General features: G+C 46.2%; 1 protein-coding gene across 1 annotated transcript in view; it reads left to right on the plus strand.

The window, feature by feature from the left end:
- The window catches only part of Adam12 (ADAM metallopeptidase domain 12), a 190,044-nt gene that overhangs the window by 133,659 nt on the left and 34,009 nt on the right, over positions 1-22,376 (plus strand). The window contains exons 12-13 of the mRNA XM_032895048.1: positions 15,086-15,263; positions 20,901-20,990. Coding sequence (XP_032750939.1) covers positions 15,086-15,263; positions 20,901-20,990 — 268 coding nt within the window. The remainder of the gene's footprint in view (positions 1-15,085; positions 15,264-20,900; positions 20,991-22,376) is intronic.

Consider the following 22,376-nt stretch of genomic DNA (forward strand, 5'->3'; position numbering starts at 1 on the left):
TGTTTTCCCTCAAAGTGCTGGGATAAATGGGAAATCTTTATCCAAGGGAAAGGGGAGAGGGAGAGCCTTAGTAATAAAAGGAGGACTCCAAGAAGATGAAATATGACTGGTCAAATCAATTTCATTATCCAGCCAGCATCCTTGAGTCAGCTCCATCCTGACTTTAGCTTAGGGAAATGGCCTGGTGGGAGGATAAGCACATTGGGAAGACCTCATTAGTGTACAGCAGGCTCCTGTTTACTGCCTAGGTAAGGAGATAGAGCTTACTGGAAAATAAAAAGGGCTGTCTGCAGTTAGGACAGACTTTAAATACTGTATGATAAGGTCCAGGGCTTAGCAGAATGTCCTTTTCTCTGGCTGGACACTGTATAAGCACTACTCCTTGAGTATACAGCCCAGGTGAGATGATACAGGTAGTGTACCATCTACCTCCATGGATGGCACTTGTGCTGTCCTGGGTCAGGGAAGAGGACACAAGTATGTCCCCTTGTAACTAGAGGAACTGGTGCTCAGAAGTCTAACAAGCCAAGATTCTGTATCATCCGAGCAGAAGCCCAAGGATCTAAAGCTGAGTCACCTCCTGATATTTTTGCCAGATGAAAGTAGTCACATCCATATTTGGACTTTGTGTAAGGACAAAGGCCCTTCTCAGGACAAAGTATCCCTATGTGACTTCTAGGAGGCAGAAGATAGCCCTGTTTGAAAATGGTTAGGTCTACAAAACTTCTTCAGATTAAATCACTGCAGGAGACAATTCTTTCCTGTCATGGCCTCTTTAATCCAGAACTTTGTGAAATCATTCCAGCTGACCTTCTCCCTAACCCAATTTTCTCCCATGTATGAACCCCACGTGGCTTGCTCCTCTTTCTAGAAAGTGGTACAAAGACTTTAACATGAAGGCAAAGGTAACTTCTGGGTCTCTCTGCAACTCTGCTATCCAGAAGGAACCATGCTCTGTAAGATCAGACATTTGTTTTATTCACTGCTGAATCCTCAGCCCCTGAATAGCACCTAGCATGCACTAGAAGTGCTAAGTATTTCCTGGATGATAGGATGGGTGCATTGGTGAGAGGATTGATGGGTCAGGGGTAAGCGCATGGATATAAACTGATGCATGGATGGATGGGTAGGTGAAGAGCAGGGGAGTGGGTTGGTAGGGGTGGGGTAGATGGGTGAGTGGGTAGGTGGATAGGTGGGTAGCTGAGTGGATGAATAGGAGACTGGATTAATTGGGAAAGGATAGGTGAGTTGGAGCTCTGTGGATGGTTGAATGAATAGGGGAATGAGTGGATAGTTAGATGAACAGATAAATACACAGGTTGGTAGATGGGTGGGTGGGTGATGGACGGGTGGGTGATGGATAGATAATGATTGGATGCGTAGATGAATAGATAAGTGGCAATTACTGCACAATCATTTGTTTCCTATTTTAATGACTAATGCTCCAGAGGAAAAACTGTATGACCACCATTATTTTATCAAATTTAGCATTTGTACAACCTCCATTTTCCTTTTCTGTGTGCACCATATCTCGGTTACAAGGATGGACTTGATATAACCAGTTGAAAAACATGCAAACAAACTAAAGGTGGGAGCTGAGTAAACACTCAGGATGAGAAGCCTGTTGCCGTCTGCACTCCACGAGAGAGCAAGGAGAAGAGAGAAATTTGCTTTGCAAATGTGGGGTCTTCCCAGTGGGGCTTTTCCTGTAGGTATGCCAAAAAGTATACACACTCTAATAGTTCTAGGACTTATGGACAAAACCCCAATGACCCCCACTAAGAACTCTGGTGTCTTTCTCATGCTGCTTGTCACAGCCCTTAGAACACAGACATACTTGGCTCCTTCCGATGAATGAGAAGCCTGCAGGTCAGGGAGGACACAGGCCCAAGCTCCTGGCTCCAAGCCCAGTCCTCTGCCCTTCACCAGTACCTGCAAGTTTTGGGGCCTCGAGCTCTCCAGACTTGGGAATGAAAAGAAGGGTCTCTCACCATTCCTGGGCTCCCTTGTGGGAGCCCAAGCAAGAGATGACCAGTGGGACCAGGACAGGGTGTATGCTAATTTTTGCCTTAGCTGGGGTTTCGGAGTTCTGTTATGACTGCCTTACCCAGCAGGTCTGATGAGAAGCCCCTTTCTCCTGAGAAGCATGTTATGTGCAGGTGTGTCTGCTACAGCAGCAGAAAGGGGTCTGTTACATGAGCCGTATAAATCGTCCCTCATTAAGCACAGCACCTGTTCCTGTCTGTCAGCACCCGCCCTGGAGAGCCCCACCAACAGAAGCCTTTCCATTTATCCAATCGTTAAGCTGCTCATCTGACACAGAGCCTCTGCTGAACCAACAGAGAGCAGAGGTCCCTTCTATCTGAACACTACGTTCCCTGCCACTGGGTCCTCAGCTTTCAGGACTTTTCAGATGTTTCTGGAAGGAACGTCTTCTCTGTGTAGAAGTGAGAAGCTGGCATTGTCAGCATCCAGAAGCCTCCTATGTATGACTGAACTCACCATAGCTCGGTGAGTGTCCCTCTAGTCAAATTCCTGGGGAATTAGATCCCCACTTTAATTAGATTCCAGTGAGGAGGGGCATCAGTCAGAGCACACATGTTTAGCTCCATGAATAATAATGTTCAGCAGATGGATTCCTTCTGTGCCCTGGGTGCCTTTTATTAACCACAGTCATGTCCTGCCAAGGTGAGGACATTCTGGAGCCTTCACCCCAACCTGCATCTTCCTTAACTTCAGTAGCCTGTCTGGCACACCCACTGGGGCAGCATCTGTTGACATCACCGCTGTTCTTGCACGAATGTAAGGATATTCCCATGGTCTGGTCTATCCTCTGAGCCAGCGTTCTTGGTGTCCAGCCCATACACCATTGGGTGACAGAATGGGCTCAGTCCATGGCTCCCCCCTGATCTGGAGTGATCAGGCTGCCCTGTGGGAAGCTAATCAGGGACAGAATGACTCACAACCTGGTTCAGATGTGTGCATACTCACCCACAATTGAACCTAGATGTTCTGACCCTTGTTCTCCACCACACCAAAGACCTTCACACAAGTGCTTCAAAATGCATTTTAGAATTGGAAAGGACCCCAGGACTCACCTTTCTTCCTCTGTCTCCTAGAAGCCTCAACACACTCAAGTGACTGCCACTTTCTACAAATAGTACGTTCATGTCCCCACTCCCACACTGCCTCGTGTGCCAGGTCCTGTCTGAGGAGCCTCCTGGCTTGTACCTGGGTTTGGGAGGGAGAAGCTCCTGACAGTCCTCCCAGGCCTAGAGAATGAAGAAGATGGCAGACTTCTGTTCAAATTCCCTGCATTCAGTCCCAGTTCTGCATCCTTCCAGTCCCAGTAAGGTGCCTCACCTCTCTGAACTCCAGTTTCCTCAACTAAAAAACCAGAGTGATCAAATTTGACTCATGGGATATCAGGGAGGAGATTATAAAGCAAATGGTGGTTACTGTCAGCATTTCAAAGCTGTGGGGAGGCAGAAAGTCAGAGGCCCTGAACCATGGTAGCCCCCATAAGTTACATGGCAATCCTATCAGAAGGCAAGGCCAATCGCCCATGTGTGCCAGCATCTCCAGGCAACCCAACTCAAGGGTGCACTTGGTTACCAGTTCTGGGCCTCGATAGGAAAAGGTTTTATGCAAAGGTGCAGTTGCAAAAGACCTGAAGGCTTTTCTGACAATGGCCCTGGAACCTGGGGTTAAAAGCTGACTGAGGGAAACCCACCCCTAATGTGAACTTTCTCACTGTGGGAGGACCTAACCTTGACCTGGGAAGAAAAGTTGGAGTGAATGCAAAGCTGGTTCTTCCATGGGGACAGTATTGGACAGGCTCCATATTTCAAAGGACCAAGCTGTTTCTTTTTTTTTTTTTTTTTTTTTTTTTTTTTTTTTTTTTTTTGGTTTTTTTTTTTTTTTGAGCTGGGGATCAACCCAGGGCCTTGCGCTTCCCTAGGCAAGCGCTCTACCACTGAGCTAAATCCCCAACCCCAGCTGTTTCTTAAAAGTCTATTTTTGCATGTTATGTGAGCATGGCCCACAGTGACCATGCCTGGACAACGATGGGAAAATGTGTGGATCTAGCTCTTGGAAGATGAGTCCTAGGGGAAATGTGGGGAAAGCCATAGGGAATTGAAAACAAGGGGAGGCTGGTAGCTGCCTTCTAAACAATATGTTCTTAGACCTTGTCTGTGGCTGGCTGCCTAGCTGGATGGTTGGTTGGTTATGCTTCTGAGTCCTGTTCCCTTTTGGAAACCAGAGTCTTTTTGTTACTCAGTATGGAATAAACTGAGGGATAGTGTGTAACTCTTCCTCATGTGGCTTTGCAGTTTTACAAGGTTGTTGTATTCTGGCCACAGTTATGATGGATTCTGTACCATTTCTGAATGAAGCCCAAGGATGAGCAAGGCAGCCAGACATCTTTCCCTAAGATGCCTTAGGAAGATATTGTGAGATAACCCCTAAAAACTTTGGGGGATTTGGTTGAAGTTCTGTTGTCTTAGAATGGGAGGTGATGAACCCCACTATATATCTATATCTATATATCTATATAGATATAGATATAGATATATATAAACGGAGGCTCAAGGTAGCACTGACAAGTACCCAGACATCCTTACCCTGGTTTGCTTCCTCCCCACCTCTCCATGCCACACCTCGCAGAGGAAGAACATATCAGATCTACTGTGCTGTGCTGTGGCTTCCATCTCAATCTACAAATAAAAAATCAGTGAGAAGCTCCCAGCATACTATTTTCCAGGAGCTGTGGAGTAACCCTTTATGGCGATGTCATTTCTTCTCAGTGGACATGTGAGTTTGGAGTTCAGTTGTAGTGATTGTTGGGATTTCTGGTCTGGGGTTTTGTGTTTGATATGCATGGTCTTCCCTGGAGAAGACTATTTTTCCTTGTTCAGCATTCCTTAGTTGCCCATAGTTCTTTGTCTGAAGGTGGATCCCCTTGAGATTTCCCCTTTTGTGTTAGTATGTTGACTGTTATCAGCTATGTTCAGACAGCCACATGATTGAGGTATCATGGATGTAGTCCTGTCATTTCTAGGAGACACAATCTCACAGATGATTTTCTGGTCCTCTGAGTCTTATGACCCCCTCTTCTGAAATGTTCCCTGAGCCCAGGATGTAGGAGTTGTGATGGGTCTTGGAGCCCTGTGATCAATTGTGCTCAGTCATGGGCTTCTGTAATAGTTCCCATCTGTTGCAAAGAGAAATGTCTTTGATAAAAGGTAAGAGCTACACTTATCTGTGAGCATAAGAGCAAATATTTAGAATGCAGTTAGGAATTATATACTCGTTTAATAGAGTAGTAGTTGTGGGTTCCCCTTCTAGTTCTATGACCACGCTAACCCCAGACAGTTGGCTGGGTTTCCAGTACCAATTCTGCCCTTGCTGAACAGGCCTTAGGTCCAATTAGAGAGCTGTTACCACCAAGATGTGAGCACCATCACAGCAGCCATGGGGTTATACCGCCGGCCATTGCAGTTTATAGGCGTCACAGCTGTGGAGACTGTTGGGTACCTCCCTCCTTTGCAGGGTGAACAGCATCTTCTACTACTGTGAAAATTAGTAGGCTTTCAAGTCAGATCCAACTTGGGCCCTCTGGGTCTTGTGTCAAAAGTAGGATTGGGGGTGGGGGGTCTGAAGTGCACAGTGCCTTCAACAATAGGAACTTGCCTTCAACCTCTGGGAGGCAACTAAAGGCAGCAGAAGAAGCCCACATGGCTTGGGGAGCCTTGGACTACCCTAACCAACAACTTGAAAGGAAGGTATTGAGGATTTTGTTAGTGTCAGATATCATGGGAAGCTTTGAGAGCTCAAGTGGGATAACTTCATTTAAATTATATATGCACATGTGTACACATAGGTTTCTGTGAGTGCAACTCTAGGTAAGTAATAACATGATAATTCCTTTATGAAGTTTTGAGGCATCTCGGTGTTACCTCCTCCCCCACCTCCTTTTTCATTGACATCCTTCCTCTCTCATGCTAAAGTACCCCTATTTTACCCATTTCCTTTTTCAAATCTCTTGTTAATGTTAACCTGCCATTCCCCTCTACATTTACACACAAGCCTGCACACACACACACACACACACACACACACACACACACACACACACACTGACAGAGACTTGCCTTGTTTCTTCAGTACTCCATGTTGTACACTCCCATCTGAAGTTGTGTAGCTAGGAACATAGATAAGAGAAAGCATGTGATTCTTCTTTCTGGGCCTGCCTTACTTCATCCAATATGGTCTTCTGTAGTTCCATCTATTCACCTGCAGAGGTCGTGCTTTAATTCCTTTTTTTAAATGCCTGAATAGTGTCTGTGTACCACATTTTTGTTACCCAGTTGTCAGCTGAAGGACATTTTGTTTGCTTCCATGCCCTAGCTCTCGTGAGTAGAGCATCGGTGAACATGGCAGAACGATTGTCTATGAGGCAGGTTGTCGAGTTCTTTGGACTTGTGACAAGGAGTGAATGCCACTTGACCGGCTCATATGGTAGATTTATTTTTAGCTTTTTGGGAGTTCTCCACACTGATTTCCAGAGTGGCTAAACACATTTGCAATCCCACCAACAGTAAATGAAAGTCCCTCTTTCCCCACATACTCTAAAGCATTTATTGTTGGTTATTTTATTGACTAGGGTGAGATGAATTCTCTAAGTTGTTTTGATTTGTAGTTCCCTAATTGTTAAGGACATAAACATTCTTTGAGATATTTCTTCCTTTGAGAACTCTTTGTTTAGATCTATAGCCCAATTGTTGGAATAGATTGGGGTAAGGAGGTTGAATCTTTGTTTTCTGAGGTCTTCCTATATTTTAGATATTAATTCTCTGTCAGATGTATAGTTGACAATGATTCTCTCCCATTCTGTAGGCTACCTCTTTGCTTGATTGTTTCTTTGCTTTTGCAAAAGATTTTTAAGTTTCGAGGTCTCACTTGCCAATGGTTGGCTTTAATTATTGGACAAATGCAGTCCTCTATCATGTCGGGCACTATTTATGTTTTCTTTTAGTATTTTTTTCAGTCAATTTAGAGATAAACATGGATGGCTTCCCACCCCCATTTTCTCAAAGCTAGCTTTCTCCATCACACAATCATATGGTATGTAAGCTGTGCTCATTCAGGGCCTGTGAAGATCCCTCTCTCTTTCTTCATCACTGCTGCAGCTCCAAGCTGAAGTAATGGACTGAGAGAATGGACCAAATTACCAGGGAAGCAACAGAGCCATAGGAAATCGTGAAACCTGCAGCTCCTGCATCCAACCTCCTCCCAGAAGCTTGGCCTGGAGGCCTAATTTTTACTGGAAAAGTAGTCGTCTCCTAAGGGTTCCCAGAGAGCTTTCATGAAGCAGATAACTCCAGACTTCTGTCAGGGTTGATAAATTGTCTCAGTATGAGTCACCCCAAGTCTACAACCCTGAAATATACAATAGGCTTGAACATGAAAAGGCCTTTCTGAATACAGGTTTCTCAAAGTAAAAGTTGTCCCTAATCATGTTTTACTTGGCAGTTTAGAGACAGCTGGACAGCTGGATACGAATTCGTGACTGCCTGTCTAATAGGAAGCCCTAAGTGGCTTCCTCTTTTTTTTTTTTTTTTTTTTTTTAAGTAGTAGGGTTTTATTTCCTACAGATCACCTCCCTTTCCACTTCATTCTCTTTTTATGTCTAACCTCACATTCAATGCGGTAAGTTTGCCCCAAGTATCCCTGCCAGTTAAGTAGTAGAGAAAAGGGTGAATGTGTCTGACAAGAGGTCGCATCTGAGTAGGAACCATAGCAGCACGATGGTGCCTGAGATAAATTCTCTGCACAGAACTGAACACAGCTTTCTCTCCTGGGTCTCAGGGGCAATTATTTTAAAGTGTTCTTGCACTTAGGGACAGGAGCTTGGGAAATGGCTTCTTTTCTGAGTAATTCTCCACTTTTATTGCTTTGCCCAAGTCTGCCATTGCTATATGTCAGTTCAATTAGCCACTGATCTGGCGTGTTGGGCATAGTTTATTAAATGTATTAAGTGGTGTACTGTGGTGAGCTTGCCAAGGACTACGGAAGCAACAAACTTGGGTTCTTAAATGCAACCATGAATGGGCTGAGCAGATTTTTGATGTCATGAAAAACTGTAGAGCCCAATTTGGTCCTCTCTTCATGGAAGCACCAGGAAATAGGCTAGTGAGTAAGAAAGCAAGAGTACAAGTGAGGAGAGAAAGGCAGAATTGGGATGCTGCCCTGCGAAGCAAGTGGAAGGAAGCATCTCTCTGTTCACTGCCTTGCCTAATTTGTGTGCAGAGCAAGGACCCATGGATCGCTGCAGTTCTGTTTTGTTTTTGAGACAGGGTCTCTCCATGGAGCCTTGACCTGCCTGAAACTTACGGTGTAGACCAGGCTGGCCTTGAACTCACAGAGATCCACCTGCTTCTGCCTCCCAAATGTACTTAACCACACCAATGTTACTACAGTTTCTAGTATTTACACATTCCTGATTTGGGTTTGTCTTAGAGATAGGCAGAACCTTAGGGAAATTTGAGTTTATGCCAAAACCAAGTTAAGGTTTTCCAAATGCTGCACAAGCACTTCTCAGAAAACGAAACGAGAATGGTATCTAAGCAAAACACATAAAAGGTGCACTCTGAGGAGCCTACAGTGTTGGAGACGGTACAAGTAGGTGTGGGTTGCTCCACTCAGTATCCTTAAGACACGAATCTTAGGTAAGGAGTTCTCAAACTTGAACAGCCATCTCTTGGCCCATCTAGTGATAACCAGATGTAGTTCTATCTTACCATGGAAGACTCTTTGAGCCCTAGAAAGGGATGTTGGACTGATACGTGCTACAATATGAATGAACCTTAAAGCTCTATGGTACAGGAAAGAACCAGCCACAAAAGGGGACATAGTGTATGGTACACCCTCCATGCAGTAAACAGAAGTGACTACTTAATAGGCCTGAGTTTGAGTGGTGGGAGGTTGTTCTCATTTGTTTTTTCATTGCTGTTATTAGACACTCTTGGCCAAAAGCAATTTGGGAAAAGGAAATTTGTTTTATTTCATGCTTACAGGTATTAGTCCATCATTTGAGTGAAATCAAGACAAAAACCACAAAGGAACAGTAATTACTGACTCCTGACCAGCTACCTTTCTCATAAGGCTCAGGCCTACCTGCCTAGGGATAGTGCTGCCCACAGTGGGCTGAGACTTCCCACGTGAATCATTAATCAAGATACTCTCTCACAGACATGATCGTAGGCCAGTGTAATCTAAAAGTGTGAATTTTATGTCTTATGCATTCTGTATCAAATAAGTCACTCTCTTGGAAGCACACTAGTGCCGCCGTCTTCCCTGTGTCCCTCCCACTCTGTGAATCTGTACAGCGCCTTAGAATCTGCATCCCTGTTAGGGATTAACACTTCCACTCCTAGACCACACTTTGAGAGACTGGCCTGGGCATGTACTGGGGTGTAGGTGGGCTGGTCCCCAGCATCTAAGTTTGGGCATCAAGTGTATGCTGATCATTTCAGCTTTCATCACAGGTAATCCAATGCTGACTTAAGTAATGAAGGAAATAGGGTAGTTTTTAATCAACGAACTTGGAATCAAAAGACTTATTCAAACCCAATGTCTGTCAGCCCTCATCCCTTTGCAAATGGGAATCAGACTCTCCTGGGATTGTTTTGAATGAACAATTAGAACAAAATCTAACTTACAAATTTGTAGTCTTGAAGCACTAATACTGTATAACAGGAAAAAAAATTAACCTGTTGTCCCCACATATGTGCGCAAATAACCATGTGCCTAAGGGCCTGACAGTTCTAGAACCAATTCCTGGGCATCCTACAGGATTTAGAGAAATGGTTTGAAAGACACATGAGGACTCATTGAGCAGTCAGATGGACAAGGAGTTGGCAGGGACTAATCCTGGGGACAGTGGGTGGTACTCAGACAGTATCTGAATCCTCTTGGGACCCTCCATAGCTTAGCGTATAATGGTCTCTTAAAAACTACTTCTCAAATGGGCAAACAGGTAACAGGGAGTTTTGATGATATCATCCAGACCTACTGAGCTCCGCCATCATAGAAAACTCTAGGGCAGCAGTCTAGGAGACAGAGTGATGTACTTTGCCTTGCTGTGTGTTCTCAGTGTTGCCTCCCTGATGTAGCGAAGCTGGGATGACAGCATCCATCAGTGGCCGCACCACAGGCCCTGCAGAGGATGCCTAAGGCCTCAGAAGATTCTAAGCCTGGCTGGGGGTTCTTTGGCACATTGTTCATGCTAATGCTTGGCTATATGCTCCGGCCACTAAGCCCCCAGTGGCCTTTTGAAGTATAAAAATTATTCAGCCATGTATAGATCAGAATAGTATTGTAAAGAAAACAATCTTTGCTAAAAATTGGGAAATCTGGGTTAGAGTTTCTTAGGAAACTGCTATCAAGACTCTGCCAATTATAATCTGATCCTGTGAATGTCTCCATAGGGATATAAGCCTAGGTGTGCTATACAACAGGCCTGCTTGCCCACAAAGTCAAAACCTTCTGGGCTTCTGGCAGGCCAGTCCCTATCATTTTTCTACCCGAAGAGATGAGAGAATGTATTTGTAAAGCAGACTGGCAAAGCTACGTGGGTGAGGACACTCTGGTGTCTTCTTGCCGTATCAGGACTTTGTCCTGGCCTGTAATTGACAAGGACTGGCCAGGGACCCTTTTCTGGAGAAGGGGCTGCTTCTGGGGATGCATATCTGTTTTGCATGAATATCCACCTAACTGCAGCCCATGCCCACAGTGAGCTCTTCCCAGAGTGCGTCCACACTGTCTTTATCTTGCCCTTTGGAGAGGCCCAGTTGCTCCCTTCATAGTGAGTTCTCTTTAGGGGTGGCCTACCCTCCATATTAGCTCTGTGTGCTTCCACTGTGCTTATACTCCTCAGTGCCTTCCTTCCTAACAGGCTTACTTTGCTCCCTTGTCCCCACATCTATCTAACCACCAGAACAAACCTCTAGGCCCTGGCCTCTCTGTGTGTTTTGTGTTTTATGCATTTCTCTGCCCCAAAGTCTACAAGGAGTCTGATACCTTGTCAGTGTGGAATCTTTCAGAATCACTGCATGATGTTTTCCTTCCTCTAAATGCCCAAAGAAGATTCAAGAATAGTCTATCAGAATGAAATAGTCGGTGGTCTCTGTCAGGAATCACAAAAAAAAAAAAAAGAAAGAAAAAGATGATCAGGAAAAAATGTCTAGAGGCAGAAAATGTCCCTCATCCCCATCCCTTTTTGTTACCAAAAGAGCTAGCATGGGTTAGGGTGGTATCAGGGTTATCTATCAAGTGGCTCCAGATTAGAGCACTTGCCTGGTATGCCTGAGGCCCCAGAAGAAAAGGAAAAATGATCTAAGGGAAGGTCCATGAGTACTAGAAAGGCCGAAAGGACCCCAGGTTGGAAGAGGAAGAGCTGAGGACCACAGCCGGTCGTCTCTGGGAGTTTTATCAAGCAAGACTATAAAGGCCAGCAGGCCTAGGTTTTGGGGTGAGGGACAGCTCTGTGATGTATGTGACAGACCCTGAGTCAGCACCTTCATCAGAACCTTACCTGCTATCTCAGGAGGACAGTGCTGTTTTGCAGATCCAACAGAGACACCCGAAGGTATCAATACAGGCACGTCAGAGGACACCCTTGAGAACTGGTCCTCATCTGCCACCTTGTTTGAGACAGACCACTTGCTTTCTGTTGAGTACATCAGGCTACCTGACCCATAGGCTCCTGTGGCTTCTCTTGTCTTTGCCTCCCTTCTTATCGTGGGAGTGCTGGGATTATAGACACACACTACTGCTGAATATGGGTTCTGGGGGTCTGACCTGAGGTCCTCACACTTGCATTATGAGCACTTTACTGAGCCATCTCCCCATGGCCAAACCTTCCCATCAACTTACCCTGGAGTCTTTTCTAATTAACCTGGGTACTCTCCAGAGAATAGCCTCTTCTGGAGAGAACTAGACACAGCCTGCCATCACAGCACCTAGCTGTGTATGTCTGAGAATGAACTTCAGGCCCCGGGGTCCTCATGGAGGTGCGGTCTCAAACAAAAGAGAGGGCCTGCCCTAGTCCTTGGCGGAGCTGCCTCCTTTGCAGAGGACCACATTCAGTAATGTACTGGTCTCTTCCACACCACGCCGTTCTAAATTGAAAATGCTACACTCTGTTGTTCATGGGAACTTTTCTGCATTATTTTGATACCAGCAATAGTCTGTCTACTAAGGAAACAAGATTCCAAAGGGAACTTTGTTACAGCCCTGTACATCAGTCATCTTCCTATCTGGGAGACCAGGACTCACTTTCATTTGGTTTTTTGGTTTGTTTTTGGTTTTTGGTTTGTTATTGTTGTTGTTATTGTTGTTTGTTTTGGTTTGGTTTTAGGTTTTGGTTTTGTTTTTTTTGGTTTTTTTGTTTTGTTTTTTTTGTGTTTTTTTTGTTTTTTTTTGTTTTTTGTGTTGACCCAGCCAATTGATTGAAATCCAATTATAATGTCATCCTCTAATGTCTCCATGGGGAAGTATGCCTGGATGTGCTGGACAGTAGGCTTGCTTCCTCACTAAGTCATAAAACCTGGCTTTCTAACAGGCCAGTCCTCATCATCTTGAATGCCTCAAGAGACCAGTAAATGCATTTTTAAGAGAAAATGGCATATTTTGTGTTGGGATAACTATATTAGTCTGTTTTCTGTTGCTATCACAGAATGTTGCTGGGGCATAGTAGATAAAGAGAAGAGGTTTGTTCAGCTTACAGTTTAGAGTTTGTTCAAAGGCATGGTGCTGACATCTATGACCCTGGTAGGGTCCTCATGGTAAGAGGCATCACAGTGGCAAAGAGCTTGCAAGAGGATGCAGTCACGTGGCAAGATGTGGACACAAGAATGATTCTGAGGCCAAGCTTGTTCTTTTGATGTCTCATTCTAGTGGGAACTAGTCATGGTTTCTCAAGGATTACAACCCTTCTAGTGGTGGTACCCCACGTTCTCAGACACACCACCTGTGAAAGGCCCTGACCTCTCAGCAACAGATCATTGGAGCTACTCTTCTAGTACATGTATGACCCGTAGGGGCACCCACTAAACCATACCCACAACACTGGCTGCTGTAGGAAAATGTCCCCAGTTCTCCATGGCTCTCAAGAAATGTGCATTGATCTCAGAGGCCACTGAGAGGCTCTAGATTTTTCTTTCTGAGCATCAGGACCAGATACCTCATCAGGCTTTTCCATCTCCTGGTCATTTTAGAGAAAGGGAAAGAAAGACTTAAGGAAGGAACAGTCAATTCAACACCACAGACCCAACATCACTCCTGCTCACAGCCCACTGCCAAGAATTAGTCACAGGGTCCAATAGGTGCCAAGGGCCTGAGCATCTCTTCCAGACCCTAGAAAGGGACCAGTGCTCTGTGGCTGACCACACCACATCCATTGTAGCCCTGGAGTTTGTAGATAAGGCCAAGACCTATGTTTCTGGACTACCTCCATTTTCTTAGAGCTGTGTCAGGGAAAGACCATGGCTTGATCTTCATAGGGCTGCATGTCAATATCAACATCATCTATAATGGGACAGACAATATGTCCCCTGGACACATAGAGCCAATACGTACCATCATGAATACCATTTTCCTCTGTGTATGTACCAATAGAGGGATTACTATGTGTCTGTGTACCAGAGCTATCCACAGAGACCTTTGGCCCAGCCTGGTGGAAGGGTTCAAGTGAAGGGAAAAGGACATGAGCAGGGAGGGGAAGTGCCTCTGTTCCCTCTGCTGCAGCCACCGCCGCCGCCGCCACCGCTGCCGCCGCTGTCACTGTCACTGCCACTGCCACTGCCGCTGCTGCTACACTAAGCAAACTGAGCTGAGCTGGCTACCTAGCGAAGTCCAAGTGAGCTTCTGGTGGCAAAAGCTTCAGGAGAGTGTTCTCTTCCCAGGCAGTGTTACAGCTCTTGTGACCGATGCTCTCAGAGACAGAGTAATTCTTACACACTTTTATTCCTTCTGGTTAGGATCCTATACGTAGTTTTGGGGTGGGGTGGATCTGACAGAAGGTGCTTCCTATTGGCTTGGCCTGAGATGCCTCATCTAGATGAGGAAGGACTTGTGGGTGCTGCCCCTAAGTAACGAATGACCACAATTCTTTCTATGGAGTGCTGTGGCTACATGACAGGGCCCTGGAGTAGGGAGCAGGTGAAGCTCCTACCATTCCTTCTGGGTCTCCGTACCTTCAAGCCCTAGCTCAATCTCACCAGGCTTCCTCTCATGGTCCATTGCCCCACATGTGTCTTTGTTATAAATTCTAGGCCCTAAAACTTCATCTCCTACAGCATCACCTCTGTGGTGGTTTGATTGAGAATGGCCTTAATAGGCTTATAATAGACAGTGCTTATGTGTGGTCCTCAGTAGGTGGAACTGTTTGGGAAGGATGAAGGTGTGGGCTCGTTTGGAAGAGGTATGTCACTGGAGGCAGACTTTGAGGTTTCAAAACACTCTTGTCATTCCCAGTCTGTCTTGCACCCACGTCTCTCTCCCTGTCCCCCTCCCCCTTCTCCTCTTCCTCCTCCCCACTTCCCTCTCCCTCCTGTTTGTGGATGCTGATGTGAGCTCTCAGCTGTTCGTGACCACCACACCTTCACCCCACCATCATGGACTCTGACCTTCTGAAACTATAGTTCAATTAAACGATTTCCTTTATAGTTTGCCTTGGTCATAGTGTTTTATCACAGCTGTCAAAAAGTAATTAATACAGCATCCCTGAAGAACTAAAGAACTCTATCTAAAGCTACCGATGTGAAACTGTCAAAAACTAACAAACAAAAGCAAACAAGGAAAAAGAAACATTTTTTTTAAAAGCCCTTATTTCTTACGCTACCGGAATGGATGCCAGGACTATCTGACAGTGCTTCATTTAACCATGGTTAAGCAAATCCTTTTTATTGAAATAGCTGTGAGCAGCTGTGTATTACTACACAGTGTCCTAGGTCAGAGCACCTGAAGGCAGGGATGGCCACAGGTGTCTGTGTGACTCACTAGAGCCTTTCCTTCTCAGGTTCCCGTTCCCCATGGTGTTCAGCAGCTGCAGCAGGAAGGACCTGGAGGCTAGCCTGGAGAAGGGGATGGGGATGTGCCTCTTCAACCTACCAGAGGTCAAGCAGGCCTTTGGGGGCCGGAAGTGTGGAAATGGCTATGTGGAAGAGGGAGAAGAGTGTGACTGCGGGGAACCAGAGGTAAGGTGACTCTCTCCATGGTGCCTGCCATTGCCCCTGACTGGGGAGGACAGAGGAGCATGAGAGAGCTCAGGCAGCAAAATGAACATACTAAAAACTGGTAGGAAGCAGGAGACATGGCTCACTTGTTAAAGGGCTTGCCCTGCAACCAGGAGAGCTGAGTTCCTAAAAATCGACATGGAAAAGCTGTGTGAGGGTAGTCCCAGCACTGGAGATCACAAAGGTAGGCAGATCTCTAAAACACACTAGCCCTTCAGCCTCATCTAATCAGTGAGCCCTGGAGCCCCCCGTGAAAGACCTCATTCCAAAACAACAAAGTGGACAGAGCCTGAGGAATGACACCTGAAGTTGACCTCTGGCCTACACACACACACACACACACACACACACACACACACACACACACACACACACACTGAGGGGCAAGAAAAGGAGGGAGGAAATGAGCTAGTGGTGAGAATATTGGTATAATAGAGATTTTTCTGGAAAAGTCCCATATGGCCACCTTGAAAAAGTTCCCCACAGATAGTGGCATTTTGGGATGTTAGCCATGTATCACTTGGTTTTAATAGGTGAGTGCCTTCTCTATTGAAGGACACCCCATTCTTAGTGAGGCGAGGATGAGAACAATAAAAAGCATTTACCTTAGAGTCTCTTGGAAAGCAAAGCCCTTGGAGCCTGGCTTCTAAGAGCCCATAGGTACCATGCCTTTCTCTTTGCAAACCCTGCTGTGAAAGGAGAGTGTGGAGAGGCAGCACAGAGCTGAGCTCTGTCTAGCTGAGATTGTTCTCAAATCTCTTCTGTGTGCACAGCTGAGGCTCCATAGGCTCCAGCCATTCAACCTGTCAGTTCTCAGAAGCATCAAGAAAAAGCAGCTAACATTTGCGTCCTGCCCCAGGCTTATTGAACCCTGCTTTCCAGCCACTCTCTGGGAAGTTCTTTAGTAGTATAGGCCCATGATGAAGCTGGTCAACGTGAAACATGTAAGTCACTTTTCACTCTCTAAATAGTCTTGAGAAAGGACAACAAAGAGAACACTGTCACCTCCCAGCATAGCATGTGCCCCACACAGCTCAGAGATTGTATTCTGAGTAAACCAAAGCCAAGGGTTTGTAGAGTAGGTAGGCTGGTGCTCCTTCCTTGAGAACCTGTGCAAGCCAGAGTGGAAGCTCTGAGGGAGGGTAGCCAGGTCCACATGTGGGCTTGCTGATGGCTCAGGAAGCAAGCTTCACAGAGGGCTCCTTTGGAAAGAGAGTCTTGGTGGGGGGAGGGGGAACAAAGCTGGGACAGGAAGCCAGAGCCTATCAGATAGTCCATGTTCATTCTAGGAATAATGGACTCTTCATGTTAGCTTGTCTCCAGGTCCCTGAGAAGGCTCCACACTAGCAGGAATGTTCTTATTCTCTCACAAGAACTGAGAGAAAATGTGCAGTGTGTGGGGCCGGCAGGCAGTCAGATGGGGAGATAAAGGTAGTTTTGTGTCCTTGACAAACTCAGAGCTTATCCATGATAATGGCCTTGTCCACAGCATCTGCAGCAGTGGTTGATTTTGCTCGCAGTGAGCAGGGAGCGGTTGCTGGCTTGGAGCAAGTCCTAATTACAGAACGTTAGAGAATGGCTTCAGGATTAGCAGAGGGCAAAGTGAAGCCATCATGGGAAGGAGAAAAGTCCCTTGGAGGCCTTGTTAATTGCTTAAAGAAACAACCCAATTAGTTTAAATTACCCACATGTCTCAGGAGAGGCCATGCTGACTTAAGATAGTTTGTCTTTGATCTGAGTGCCTTATAATTATTTATTAATGTGGATAAATCTGATGGTTCTTCATGGAATCATGATATTTGGAATGACTCCATTGGCAGCCATTCACCCCATCTGCTTCCAATACCATGTACCACTGCCACTGTGTCCACAGCTGTCATCACAGCCCCCTACATCATCATCATCACCACCACCACCACCACCACCACCACCACCACCATCATCACCACCACCACCACCACCACCACTACCACCATCATCATCACCATCATCACCACCACCACCACCACCACCACTACCACCATCATCATCACCATCATCACCACCACCACCACCACACCACCATCATCATCATCATCATCATCATCACTGCTAGCCATCCCATCATCAACTGCTATCTCCACAGCTTCCATCACTGTCCCCAACATAGCTGCATCACCACCACCCCCACTACCTCTGCCACACCAGTGTCCCTACCACCACCCTCACTATTGCTATGGTTACATCCTGACCATCATCACCAACGTCCTTAGCATTATCACCACCATTGCTAGCACCCCCATCACCAGCAGCACCCTGAGTTCCTATTGTAGCTACTCATGTTCTGCTGCTCCTTCATCATCTCCACAAAGGAATCCTACAGCCATGGCTGAGCACTTTATCTCTCTCCAGGGACCTCCCTACACTTGATTGTGACAAACTCCTCATTAAAGGAGCCAAATTCTGCTTGCATGTAGTTCCCAACTTGGTATTCCTGTGGTTAGGAATTGTCCATTAAGGAGTTTCTTGATATTTTAAGTAAGCCCCCTTTCCCTTGTCTAAAGTTCTTCCTCCCAAGAACCCTGTTAACATCACAGTGAATCCTCTGCCTTGAGTGGTAGTGTTATTTTAGTGGACTCTTTCTGTTTCCTGTCTAGGTTCAGATGTCACCTGTGCTTAGCCATGGGTCCTACTTTTGTTTGGTTGCTATTAGAAAGCATTCTGACCAAAAGGAATTCACAAGGGAGGAAGCATTTCCTCTGCTTACATTTCCAGGTCACTGTCACTGAGGAAAGTCAGGCCAGATCTTGAAGCAGAAGCCATGAAGGAGAGCTTACTCTCGGGCCAATGCTCAGACAACTTTCTTTTTCGGCCCAGAACCACCTGCCCATGAATTGGGAATGTCCACAGTGAACTGGACCATTCTAAGTCAATTAACAGTCAAGACAATCCCCCAAGGACTTGCCCACAAGTCCCTTGATTGAAACCCCCTTCTCAGATGACTCTAAGCTGTGTCAAGTTGCCAGTTGAAGCTTACAAGGACACCAAAGTTCTTTGCTCTAGACTTTTGGGCAAGCCTATTGCCTGGGTCCTTTCTTCTAGTCCCCTGTGCTCAGTCCCTGAAGACACTCCTCCTATTAACCAGACCAAACCATGCATCCCCTGGTCCTAGAAGGGACTTGACGTGTCCCACCAAGGAAGCAAGGGAATGCCAGGTCCGAGCAGTGTACACTAGCACACAGCTGGAACAAACCTGTGCTCCCTCACTCGCACAACTGAGGCCCATTGGAAAAATGTACTGTAGCTTCGCTCCAGCTCATGATGACTAAGATTCCCCATCTGCTCCCCATAGCCCAGGAATAACTGTTTGGTCTTTGCACGAGGTTCTGTAATGGTTTCATCATTCTTTCTGATTCGGGGACCTGGCATTCACTGACTCTGCTGCTCCTCTGCTGACTACTAAAAGAGCAAACATTAATAGAAAAGGATCCGTCTCTTTCAGAGAACTATGGTAATACAGCAGAAGTAGATTTGGGGTAGTTACAAACTGCTGCTACCTTCCGGTAGAAGGCATGAAGGATGTCCTGATAACTCAACCAGCAAGACTGGGAACACACACGGCCCCACTGAGGATGCCAACCCCTCACACATTGTTTAAACTTCATTGTTTCTTTTATGTGATTGATCCCCCTTTGAAGTCCTTCCACTTGGATACGTTTCCGTCGGATCTGCTGCTTACATTTCTAGTGATTTGAGGGCAGACAGGAGGAGGCCTAACAAGGATTTCAGTCTCAGATATCAGATGGCTGTTTTAACTCAGTATTGCGAGGAAATCTCTGACTCAGCTAATACAACATTAGGGAAGTCACTGAGACCACAGCAAGCTGAACAGCGCTCCCGCGCATTCCATGGCACTGGTCCAGGTTGCAATTAATGGGATCCTTAAGGGGGGAAAAGTTTCTAAACTCGTATAGAGTCGTAACCCCATAAGCTAAAACCCCTCACTGTCATGAAAGCTGCCGCACTGACTTCTGGTTGGCAGTTTTATCTTATTGTATACATTACATGTCCCGGATGTTTATAAAGTCCTCAAACAGATTTAAAATTTAACAACTTTGGCAGTATGCATGGTAGGAGCAAATGTAAACACTGCTTGACAGACCAGTTCATGGCGCTCCACATGGGATGCTGGTCAGGTATCAAGAGATGCCTTAAATTACCCTAATCACGGGCCAATTTAGTAATTGTATTTATGGTACTAATAAATTCATTCACAAGAGATTGTTTTAAGGATTAGCCTATTATACTATTAGGCATGGATGTGATAAGTTTCATGCTACCTGGCTGGTAGTTCTTCAGAGCACCTCAAAAATAGGAGAAGGTGGAGGACTTGGGTAGTACTAAGCATTCTGTGACATTTTCTTTGAAATCGCACAGATTCCAAGCTACCAAGATGCTCTAAACACAGAGACTCCAGAGATTCACTAAACAAAATGGTTAAAACAGGCAGAGGGTATCAATCCACGTCTCTCTTTGCTGAAAGCCATGTGCTCCCACAGTGCACGGGCTACTAAAGGAGATTGATTTCTTCCTCCCTCTTGTTTCAGAGTACATGATACAGCTCATTTTTTATCTATCTAGATACCCTAAAACAGGCATGCTCAAACCAGATATGGTGGCGTAAGCTACAATCCCAACACCAAGGATGCAGAAGCAGTAGGACTGCCCACCACAGGTTAGGAGCCAGCCTGCCCACAAAGGCAGTGCCAGGCCAGCCAGGACCACACAAAAAGACCCTGTCTCCAAAAACAAGAAAGAAGGCTGAGCACACAGGCCAGTTTGAAGAGTGCTTACCTTGCATTCATGAGTCCTTGGGGCTGGTTAATAGTATAGGAGAAAGCAAAAAAGGAGAGAAAAAAGTAGAGGAAGAGAGGAAGGGAGGGAGGGAAGGAGGAGGGAGGGGGAAAATAAAATGAGAACTCTTAGCCCCAACATTCTTCAGTTTCATTCTGACATTCAGTCCTCTTCCCAGAATGCCCTAGGCCAAACACCTACCTTTGCTAAACAAAGGTTTCTTCCTTGCCCAGCTGGCTAGACCAGAGGGACTTAGCCTGAATTTTTCCTCAGTTCATCTGCATACTCTAAACCAAAAGAAGACCACACCCCAGTTTTTTAAACAAATATTCCAGACAAGTGCTGTACCACTGAGCTGTACCCCTGTCCCTATCAGAAGGGTTCGTTCTGGAAGGTCACATCTGTGCATGTATTTCTAAATGAGCAATTTCCAAGTCCTTCAGCCATTCTGGCACAGCTCATTACGACATACCCTGCAGGAAGACTCCCCTGGAAGCTCCAATGTGCTGCTGATCTGAAGAGCCCGCAGCTTCCCCAGGCCTCCTCCTGAGAAGGGTACTTGAGTGCTCCTGGTAACACCAGACCTGGTGGTTCACAAACACTTAACAGACACTTTGCTCTTGTGCCAAGGAAAACAGTCCTGGGGCAGGTTTTCAGCTCGAGATCTGGGCAGTCTTACCCTTTGCTGTCATTTGGGTTGACACTTGCATCCTGAGAGCCACCTCTCCATATGACCCCTCAAATGGATCCCATTCCCCTCCTCAGGAGTGTACCAATCGCTGCTGCAACGCCACCACCTGTACTCTAAAGCCAGATGCTGTGTGTGCGCATGGGCAGTGCTGCGAAGACTGTCAGGTGAGTTCAGCTCAGCCCGAGGCTGCCGACTGGTCTGGGTGGCTCCGGTCTGATGCAAGCGGAGCAGTAAGGGTGGGCTGGTTCCCTGAGTTCATCTCATCCTCAGAAGCTGCCCTTTCACCAGTCAGCACCATCTAGCTGTTCTGTTAATCATCTGATCTGGTAAAAAATGCACATTTTAATTGCTAATTCTCTGTGATAAATGGTCTGTGGGCTAAAAACTAATAGGACTGAGAAACCCAAGCTCAACCTTAATGTGCAGTTAGGCTAATGAGGGTCCTAGCTCCATGAGGAGAACAACGGGAGGAGAAGGCGACCCTACCTCTCTGTCACTCAGCTTTATGCGAGATTTACCTGCCTGACACCATTGTCTGGCAGTTGGCAGGTAGCAGAGAACCTTTGCTGGTGCTTCCTAGGATGTCTGAACTACCAGGAAGTGCAGGCCACCCTGAGCTGGTGGCTTCCCGACTTGGGGTTTATGCTGCTGTGGTTATTCTGACTTTCCCACCGTTGACCCTGTTTATTCAGAATGCGTGTCTAACAGGGGAGAGGCCTGAGCATTAGTAGCTCCCAGGATAGACTTTTATGCCTTGGTATTTAAGCAACGGATCTTGGCACAAAGACTGCAGGAGACTCCCTGCTACCCGCCCCACCCAAGCACCTCATTTAGAAGTGCGTTACAGTGATATGTATTTGGCTTCTCCTGATGTTCACTAAGTTCTGGAGAATGTTGTAAGAAGTTAGCACCCCCAGGTGCCCAGTTACTAATGCAGGAAGGGGATGAGGGAAGGTGAGAGCAGCTGAGCCTACACTGAATAAGGCTCAAGACATCACAAGGAAGAAGGGATGTGTGCTGATGCCCAAGGATCATCTACTTTTGTAGCTTTCAAGCAATCCCTCCCACACCTCAGACCTTCCAAGAGTTGGCAGGTGAATCTACCTCGTAGCCTTTGAGAGTATGCAGGCCAAGCAAGCCTGGGGACTCGGTGGCCTTGACTACTTAGCTCAGACAAGCCACCCTGAACTTTTATTTTCTTCAGCTGCAAAAGATGAGCTGCTGGTCAGAAGTCTAACAGACCTCACTGGTAGCCACTTCTACTGCTGCTACCACTTCCTGGTCCTCATCCTCATCCTCCCCCTACCCTCCCAGGCCCACCCCCAACTCCATATTTCCCCACGAAGTCAGAGGGTCCCAGTTCTTTAATAAGATGACAGCTTGCCACAGCTATTGAGATTCTGATCTTGCTGATTTTGTTACCTCCCCAGCAAATGCTAATGATCAGGACAAGTGTCAGCATAAAGCCTGTGATGGTGGCAGCAACCTGAGAACCCTAGTGTTACCTGTTGATGCCTCATGAGCTCTTCTTAGTTGCCCATGAAGCCTCA

The sequence above is a fragment of the Rattus rattus genome, chromosome 2 (assembly GCF_011064425.1).
Source record: "Rattus rattus isolate New Zealand chromosome 2, Rrattus_CSIRO_v1, whole genome shotgun sequence".
NCBI lineage: Eukaryota > Metazoa > Chordata > Mammalia > Rodentia > Muridae > Rattus > Rattus rattus.